The sequence below is a fragment of the Vollenhovia emeryi genome, unplaced genomic scaffold, assembly GCF_000949405.1.
Source record: "Vollenhovia emeryi isolate VEMERY1.0 unplaced genomic scaffold, V.emery_V1.0 DF939394.1, whole genome shotgun sequence".
NCBI classification, from domain to species: Eukaryota; Metazoa; Arthropoda; class Insecta; order Hymenoptera; family Formicidae; genus Vollenhovia; species Vollenhovia emeryi.
In genome coordinates this window covers 48030-57896 of record NW_011966972.1, presented here as the reverse complement: position 1 = coordinate 57896, position 9867 = coordinate 48030, and the positions used below count along the sequence as shown (strand labels likewise).

The 9867-nt window shown below is 39.3% G+C and overlaps 1 protein-coding gene across 1 annotated transcript; it reads right to left on the bottom strand.

The window, feature by feature from the left end:
• Positions 1-2840: 2840 nt before the first annotated feature.
• LOC105558002 (sodium/hydrogen exchanger 9B1-like) lies at positions 2841-7860 on the bottom strand. The gene is made up of 7 exons (XM_012005474.1): positions 7208-7860; positions 5930-6105; positions 5375-5493; positions 4949-5110; positions 3870-4016; positions 3377-3478; positions 2841-3291 (listed from the first exon to the last, which is right to left on the bottom strand). Exons 1-7 carry the CDS (start codon positions 7858-7860, stop codon positions 2986-2988), a joined length of 1665 nt encoding a protein of 554 aa, XP_011860864.1. The 3' UTR covers positions 2841-2985.
• Positions 7861-9867: the final 2007 nt, after the last annotated feature.

Genomic DNA, 9867 nt, shown 5'->3' with positions numbered 1-9867 from the left:
TCTTTCTTTTTTATGTAATATACATATACGCACACACACATAACTTTCGCGTTGTCGGTAAAACAAACAGACTCCAGCATCCCCTTAAGTTAGTTTCACATGCATAGATTCGTCTTGAGAACGCAGTCATTCGCATATGGGATATGCAAATCTCTATTATACAGTTATTGAATCAATTTTTGCTTCTCAAGTGGAGCTAAGAGTCACGATGACGTTAAAGAGGCGATAAAAATGACTTTTAATATTCACTTTAAAACCCGTACAGCAAAAAACTTGCAGTTACATCACAGTATAACCAGTATGCCCACTCGCTCTTTTGTTTCACGTTCGCGCCGATCCGTACTGCGCATCCGACATGTTTTTATTATGACCAATCACAGGGTTTTTGTACGTGTGTTAGTGCAAAGTCGGTGTGACATAGAAAAATTCGCAGTGTTGACGAATAACGCGTAAATACTTTTATACGTTGGAGCAAGTAATTACATTAATTACTTTTATTAGAACATTTTTTTCATAGGCCATTTCCATTTACAATAAATAATGTACGCCAGTTTGTATGCACCTTTCCTAGATACGATCCTGAAAAGGGCCCAGGCACTTTTAGCCGTTGATACACTGTTGGCGCGAATAAAAACATGGCGGAAAATTGAGAACGCCCAGATCAAAGGTGCCGACAGAGAGTGGGCATACTGGTTATATACTGTGGTTCCATTGCAATAACATTGCTACAATATTGCAACATTGCTGTAATGCAAAGTTTGTGCTGTATGGGAACCGTTTCAACGTCACTCTAACATCATCATGATTTTTGTCCCGCCTGGATTCTTCTGAAAGAGGTCTCTGAAAGAGGAATATCTGCCGTTTAATTCCTTATCCGCAGGGATGTACATCTGTACGGGGGTTTTTCAAAGTGGCGACTTTATCTCGGCACACCTGGCCGGAATAATAGTCGCCGCGAGACTCAAGACCGTCTTGCGTACGGAAAGACATCGCCGCCCTTCGTCTCGTTATCTCGGCGCCACGCGCCTCGTCACCGCGCGCGATTCTATTTGCGAACAATAAGCACAATGCTCCTATCACGTCGCTCGAGCGGGCGGCGCTGTCCCAGTTTCACTTTGCCAATAATGATCGTCTCGGGGAGACACCACCAAACAACCCCCCGCGTATTCGCTCTCTCGCTCTCCAGCTCACGCTTCCTTTAAATGCAGAAACACACAGTCCTGTGTGTAAATGCGCGACGCGGTAGCGTCTCGTCTCGGTCCGCAACCCCTTGATGCATTTGTTTACGTCAATCGGCACTACCCTGCGTTAACGTGCCGCACGGCGAGGTAACGTAAGACGCCAGGAGTCATTTCCGCACAGCGATATATGTATATTGTTGCGTCCTGGAAATTATAGCGAGGATGATACTCGATCGTGAATCTGGTCCCACTAGATCTCGACTTGATGCATCAGCGTGATAGCGAACAAAAGTAATTGGTAACATCAGTGATTTTTATTGACCGTATCTGGCAATTAAAATTCTTATTGCGAAAAATATTACCCCAGCCAGGATTCGAACCTGGGACCTCCCTCAATCCGTGACGGGCGTCTTAGCCCAGCTCGACAACTGGGGCTATGCCTATAGTCTATATATTATATTATATATTATATATAAGCCTATATAGGGCCTATATAAATATATTGAAATTTTAATTTTAATAGTTTTTCGATAATGCTAAAGAAGGAAGCACAAAAAATTTGCTTCTATGTGAAATCTAGGAAAAGAAGAAGCCTGAAGTGTAAAATACACCCAAATGCGCATATTGAAAGATTAACTGTAGAAACGTAAAAAATACGTCTTAATCATGGTTTCAAAAACGTTTCCGTTCAAACGTTTCTCAATGGTTCTTTACGGTTATGAAACTATATATACGTTTAAAAAACGTATATGAAACCAATATGTGCTACCTGGGTACCTTCTGTTACCCTTTGCATTGCTTTTATCTCTTCAAAAGGTGACATGTATGTACAGTTTCCTTAAATTGTAATATTATTGGCAAAAGAAAAACACGAATACGGTACGGCGAAAGAATGTCAAAATAAAAAATAATTCAAATATTTTGATATTTAATATTGTAATAATAAGACATTTATTTATTATTAATAGTAAAAATATTTCAACGTTAAATATTTTAATATTAAATATTATTGAAATATTTATATCATCTGAAATTTTCTACTATAAAATACTTTTTACTTTCTAGTTTTCAAAATTTGTTCCTAAAAAGTACTGCAATAATAGTACTACATTTTCATATTTTAAGTGAAAATTTTATAATTTACGAGAATATAGCACATGCATTACATGCATTCATGTGTGTGATATATATTTTTAATATTAAAAATAAAAATGCTTTTCGTAGCTAATTTAACTTTTTTCAATTCCTGATATCAAACACAAGAATAAAACAAAAATGTATAATCTCCACGACGTTTATGATACAAAATAATAATATCGCCAGCAAGACAACCGTTCGGCGATGCCGGAAAAAGCGACAATTATGAATGATAATTTTGGTAATTTAAAGTTTCGACTTTCCCACCCTTTTTTAACAAATAAGAATCTTAATATATCGCTCTTCTTATTCATATCTTTTAATATTTTCGCGGAAGTTATGCCACAAGGAGTAAAAGCGACATTTTTCGGGGACGTTAATATACATATAGGGTGTAAACTAATTTGCGCCCACTATTCATATGAGATTTCTCGTGAAAAATTGAGTCGAAAAGTCCCGAACCATTTTTTCAAATTATGCTTTATAAAGTAGTTATCATTAATTAACAATTAGTCAATCATGTTTTAAACGAACGCATTGAAGCATAATTCGAAGACATGGGTTCGGGACTTTTCGATTCAATCTTTCATGAGAAATCTCACTGTATATGAATACTGGGTGCGAATTAGTTTACACTCTGTATATAACGAGTGATCTACAAATGCTGCTAAGTCGATTCTATCGATGAGAGAGTCGTAACGGTATCGCGTGCTGGTTTCTTTGTTTTTTTGCGCACTCTAACAGGTTGCAGAGCGACGATGCGCATATAGCTCAATTCCCGCTCCTTTTGGTGTTCCTCGATACTGATCTTGTTCAGGAGACAGGGACCGCTAGTCATTATGCCTATTGCTCCGAGTGGCGCTAGAAATACTATAGCAATTACGGATATCCTCACCACATCGAGGGCTAATTCTATTTTCGTGGGGTCACCCTCCTTCCTCGCGCGCTCAAACGCCATTGGCGCCAACGCCGCCTAAAATATCGAACTGTTAATTTTACTTGAGCCCGCCAAGACAGTTCGCGGGAGTGTACTGGAAGTAAACAAATGCTCCTTTTACCTGTAAAGTTCCTTTCGGTACCCAAGCCACGGCGACGAAGAGTCGTTCTTTCCAAGTGAAGGGCATTCGGATTGTCGTCAAAAAGGCAGTGGTACTGCGCACCTAAACTTGGAGAAATGTATAAAAGTTTAATAGGATTATGGGGAATATATTTATCTAATCAGATAGGGAAAATTAGTTTTTAAATTTAATTTGCAGTACAGTCAGATGAGGCTAGATTCATATTTCTATTCGCGCTTTTAAAACCGTCGTATGCTGCTCTAATCTAACAATAAAAATAAAGTGTAAGTACCTTGACTAATAAAATGCCCAATCCATATTTTACCAAACAGAACAATAAAGTATATTTTGTGGCATAATCTGTTCATACATTTAAGTTAAACACACGTCTTTACATCGATTTGTGTGCGACGGCTTTAATGCGCGGCAGTGCACGTTGGTACGTCCAAACTTGCTACAGCTCATTTCTCATGTCTTGCGCGACATAACTTACGGATATTCCCATGAGTACACAAGTGAGGTAAAGTCCGAATCTGGGTATAGCCCAGTTTCTAAAGTCAATATCAGCACCAATCACGCCTCCTAAAATCGGCTGCACGAAGAGCCATAGGAAATGAAACGCCTTGTGAAAGGGCGCCGTCTGCAATGTAAAGAGAATCGAAATAAACTTTTTTACACGAAACAGAACTCTAATTTTTAGGAAAGACCAGTACCCTGATGGAAATACTTTGCCGAATCTATTATGAAATTGATGAAAAGCGAAATAAAGGTTATTGAAAAAAAAAGAATTACTGAATGTATGTCAAAATGAGTCGTAATTTTCCTTGTAAAGTTCAATGTAAAACTGTGAATATAAGGATAGTTAAAGTATACTGTTAAAGTATGTACCGTTGAAAAGTGATAAAAAAATTATAAAATATTAGATATTATGAAATGTACCGAATTTAACTAAAAACTATGTGCATTTAACAAAATGGTTTTTATTGATTTTTTACTCGTCACATTGATGACACGATAATGAAACGGAGTGAATGCTGAGAGATTTTCAGATACATTTCAGCAAAATTTCATTCTATTTTTCAAATATTTCCAGGACACAGACGGTGGCGCGTATTAACTGTGCCGAGCCTGCCGGAAATAATTTTACAAAATTCTACAAAACTATAAAATATAATTGCCAGAATCTAAGAAATTCTACGTAAATTACAAAAGTGTTATAAAAATGCTAGAAACATTTTTGTTAATTTTTGTAATATTCTACAAGTGGGCAGATACTTTAATTTTTTAAGATTTTGTTTCTCATATTTTTCAAACTAGTAAAGTTTTGTACTAAATTTACAATATTGTACATTTTCAAGAAATACTACTTGTAATAATTTCTTGATTTGAGAACATTGTAATTTGTGGTACTATTTCGGAGATATTTTTACAAAAAAGTAAATGTTTCTATACTTATCTATTTCAAGTCAATTTTTGTAGTTATTTATAGAAATTTTTTTCGCTAGAGGAGATCATTCCATAAGATAAGTTTTAATCAGATTATATGTGTCTACGATGTATTTGCTTACTTACGTCGTACGAAATCGTTAAGATTCGCCATCCGTGAACGGCTATGAACGACAGTATAATAGTTGCGAGATATCCTCCACCTGTGACCGCTAGTTTCGATGCTGCTGTGGTGCACATTAAAGATGCGAATGCTAAGCCACCGATACGGTACCACGTTGCGTATTTCTGAGGCACAAGAGAAAGATATGCTTTTACGGTGAATAAATTATGCGAGAAAATATTTATTGTCGCATTTGAATGAGAGAATGCGAAACTCTTCATTCCTGTAAACTTTATATATCGCGACGCGAGCGATATTTTAATAAAACATCAGCAAAAAGGCGTTAATAAGTCCGCTCTTGTTAGTTCAGATTACACGAACGTGCCCTCGCGATACGTGACCCGAATTTCGCGAACGCTCGGACGCGAGGAAATGAATAAAGTACCTACGTGATTGCGATGAGGGAAAAAGACCAGGGCGAAGCCCAAGATACTTCCCACTATAAGTCCCAAGAGGAAATCTCGAATCCCGCCAGGGATGTAGGACCACCATTCTGTTCTGCCGTCATCTAGAAAGACGCATGGCTCGCTTTATGGAGAGCTTTTTGTACGTTTAGACTCTTTTTTATAAAGTTCGCCAACAAGCTCGCGTTGCCCGACGTCGACGATGCAAACAACACTAATGTATTAGTTATATGGAAGTTATGAAATATTCACCGCATTAATATCGTAAATTCACTCGCAATCGGAGAAAATATCGGGATATCATTTCCCGAGGATGCACAGTTCTCGTTTGGGTCTCTCCATTTACGGTGTTACGATCTAAATGTAAATTAATACAAAAATGCAATTCTACATATTCTCGAATTTTCATAGACTTTGCGTTTCCCGTAGAACATTTGAAACATTTCTTTTCGGCACAAAAAAATCTTCCGCCCTCAAAAGAGCAAGATAAGGAGCTGAATGCCGAGGCGCCATTACGGTTTTCTTACGATTTTTGTATACCGTTGCTAAAAACGAAAGAGAAGCAGATGGAGAACAAAGACACGATGTGGACATCGTCGATGGACGCCGCGGTACATAACAAGCTGGCGAGTCCTTTGTCTTCTCCGTAACCCTGTTCAGATAAGGTGAGTAGGCAGCTGACTATTACCACAGGCGACATGCAGGCCACAATCGTCCTTGAAAAGAATTTATTACTGCGTAATACGCCCTTTTTTGCGAATAATAAATTACAATTGTTAGTCTACTGCACCTTAAATCATTTTTTAATGCTCTATTCACGAAATTGAATCGGTGATTGCAAAAACCACATGAGTCCAAAATGATCTCTTCGAGCGAAATCTCACCCCAAAAGAGTGAGTTTTCACTCCGAAGAATTTAGAGAGTGGTTTTTGCCTTAAAGAAAAATGCGTGCGATAAGAATCAACAATTTTCAAATTATGTAGAAAACTTTAAGGATTGAACACAACCCACACAGCACAGAAAGATCGCAGGAAGATTGCAGAAATGTTACATTGCAAGATTGCAATATTGCAGCAACGTTGCGCAACATTGCTGCAACGTTTCTGGAGGATTGCAGCAACGTTGAAATGTCCGCCCTCAGAGAGATTGCAGTGCAACATTGTAGCAATGTTGCGGTGCAATATTTTTGGAATAATTTGTTGCTGTTGTATATAAGCAGAGAATTTACTAATTACATATGCATCCGAGCCTTTTTCAATACACAGCAAGCTATTGCGAAGCAACCTAAGGAGATTATGTCACTTCGCAATAGATGGAGATTGCGAGCAACACCGCACTGATCAAGTACTTAATAATTCGCGCATTATTGGTATCAACGAAAATAACATTATAAAATTCTCGTAATTAAAAAAATTTTTTAAATAGAAAATATAGTATTTTTATTATTTTTGAAACATTGCTGCAATATTGCTATCGAAAGTTTGCAATTTTATATCCCTGCAATGTCTCTGCAAGATTGCAACGTTTCTGCAACGTAACCGCAACCATCCGTGCCGTATGGGAAGAAGCCCCATGAAATCGTAGTACAGTTTTATTGCTCTCCCGTGAAATTTGAAAAATGGGACTTGCGTGGTTTCTGAACTCACAGATTTAGCTATTTGTTACCACAAAATGTACCCAATAAAATATTTTGAATCGGTGACTATTGTACAACATAACTGAAACTCGCGTGCGTTAAAAATTCTCAGCTCAATAAGAATTTCCATATTCGTGAAAATCTTTATGGATTCGTATTAACAGACGTGGGTGCTGTCTCACCCCGTCATGAGGGACCAGTTCCACGGGAATTCGAGCAGATATTTGCACGAGATGGTGAGCGCCAGCGCCTCGATGGTGCACGGTACGAGGGCCAGGATCATCACGAACACCGGATGCGCCCTGATCGCGGTTGTCGTCAGCTGCAGCCCGACACGTACCATGATGAAGGTCAGGCAGAAGGTCCTGATCTTAGAGGTCGTGCCGGGCCCGAGCATCTCGTGTATATTGTAGACGTCGGTATTACGTAGTATTATGCCGGCGAGGAGCATGCCGAAGACGGGCGGGAGATGCAGACGCGGGATGCAAGCGAGGGTCCAGCCGAGCGCATAGGAGAGAACGAAGAGGAGAAGCAGGCCGAATATACCGCCGCCGGGTAGCACCATGTCACCCAGCAGGAAGTACAAAACCGCCCAGGCCAGCAGGGTCATGCCGCACACAGTCGCAAGCCAGAAGAGGTCCGCCCATGTCAGTTGTAGCTCGAAGCACGTGGAGATCACGTCGGTCACGAGCGTCTCTCGTAGCGTCGGGTTGCAGAAAGTCGCGCGGTGACAGCAGGTGTTGCCGTTGCGTTCCTCGTCCTCCTCTTCGGCCTCCGCTATCTCGATCGATCTAGGACGCACGATTAATTTGATATTCCCATAATTTAGTAGCATACTTCGGTATTGATCCTGATTGCTCAGCTAAATGGAAATGGTTTTGCCTCGGGCGTTACTGCTGCGACCGATTATATCGGGCATAATGATATTAGGGCGTTGGAATATCGCTCGCGCGTCGATTCGCTTACTTCTCTCGTATCTGTTTATTATTCGGCGCTCGCGCGTCTGTGGAGGTGGATGGCGCGGTTGGTTCATCTTCGGGAATAGGTTGCATACGGCACAATAGCGGCTCGCTTTATCTATTTGCACCAATACGGCTTGTGCGCATCAAACTGTTCTTGAGATTGTGTCCCTTATTGGTTTCTATTACACGCATTAATGTATGAATCTAACGGAGCGTTACAAATTCGCCTTTGAAAGCACATGACATATATCTCGGTCTGTTTTAACCAATTTCGCACCACGGGAACAGAGACACGTTCACTTCACTTTCTTTATACTTAAAATATTACAATTCATGTATTGCAGTTAACATAACACGGTGAGAATAACGCTATATTCACGTTTGAATTGAAAAATAACAAATGAATGAAACAGACGAAGCCAGTTTCACGTTTCAAAGGATTAAAAATCGAAGGAAAGAGAGTGGACTAATTGACCGAGTTAGTTCTTCGTGCTTATTCTGTATTAAAGAAATATTAATAATGAAATAGCAAACGTTTCGATCTGTAATAAGGTCATCTTCAACGCGCTGGTACACTGAGAAAAATGTCCGATTAAATATAATTGGATAATCCAATTACATAATAACAAATGGATATGTCCGATTAAATTGTATATTCGATGGAGAATATAATCGGTTTTTGGACCAAATTTCATCATCTATATATCCATAATTTAATCGGAACTAGACAACACAAGCGCGCCTCCACAACCATTTGCTCTCTCTAGAAATTCGCATGGTTTGACAGCTGCAAATAACACGACTGAAGCATCCCATACAGCACAGATGGTTGCAGTTACATTGCAGAAACGTTGCAATCTTGCAGATTGCAGTGCAATTTTGCAGAGACATTACAGGGATATAAAATTGCAAACTTTCGATAGCAATATTGCAGCAATGTTTCAAAAATATTATAATAAAAACACTATATTTTCTATTTAAAACATTTTTCTAATTACGAGAATTTTATAATGTTATTTTCGTTGATACCAATAATGCGCGAATTATTAAGTACTTGATCAGTGCGCTCGCAATCTCCATCTATTGCGAAGCGACATAATCTCCGTAGGTTGCTTCGCAATAGCTTGCTGTGTATTGAAAAAGGCCCGGATGCATATGTAATTAGTAAATTCTCTGCTCATGTACAACAACAACAAACCAAAAATATTGCACCGCAACATTGCTATAATGTTGCACTGCAGTCTCTCTGAGGGCGGACATTTCAACGTTGCTGCAATCCTCCAGAAACGTTGCAGCAATGTTGCGCAACGTTGCTGCAATATTGCAATCTTGCAATGTAACATTTCTGCAATCTTTCTGTGCTGTGTGGGATGTCGTATATAGCACAAGCGAGACAGCCAATCAGCATCTCGGAAAAGCGACAACGATACTTCGAAACTTTCAACTATCGACTTAACACGCCTCTTCCATATAGGACCAGCACGCAGCGCGCGCTGACGCGTGCGCCTCCACCGTTATTCTTACTTATTTCTTGATTACAATTTGATATATAATTTTATATAATTCTTTACACAAACCATGAGTGTAATTAAGTTTATAATATAAAACTTCTGTCACGTCATCACGCGAATGCGCGACACACTTCGGCCTGCGAGACTCGCAACGGCTATACTCGTAAATCGGCATCGCGGAAAACCGGCGACAATACGAGGCGCGACCGAGAATGCACTTCGGGGGTTTCATGACTTTTTTAAATAGAGGAATAGGAAAGGAAATTTAATTGAAAAATTTAATCGACAACACTATTTCATTGGTTCATTCGATTAAATTATGTGTGTATCCGATGAAATTTATCCGATGAGATGCAGTTACCGATGAAA

Excerpts from the sequence above, each read along its gene's own strand:
- LOC105558002 (XM_012005474.1), bottom strand. The coding sequence starts at position 7,860 with ATGCTACTAAATTATGGGAATATCAAATTAATCGTGCGTCCTAGATCG. Across the intron at positions 5,494-5,929 it reads CTCTTTCGTTTTTAGCAACG|ATGACGGCAGAACAGAATGG; the intron begins GTATACAAAAAT and ends GCGTCTTTCTAG. Across the intron at positions 4,017-4,948 it reads TCTTAACGATTTCGTACGAC|ACGGCGCCCTTTCACAAGGC; the intron begins GTAAGTAAGCAA and ends TTTACATTGCAG.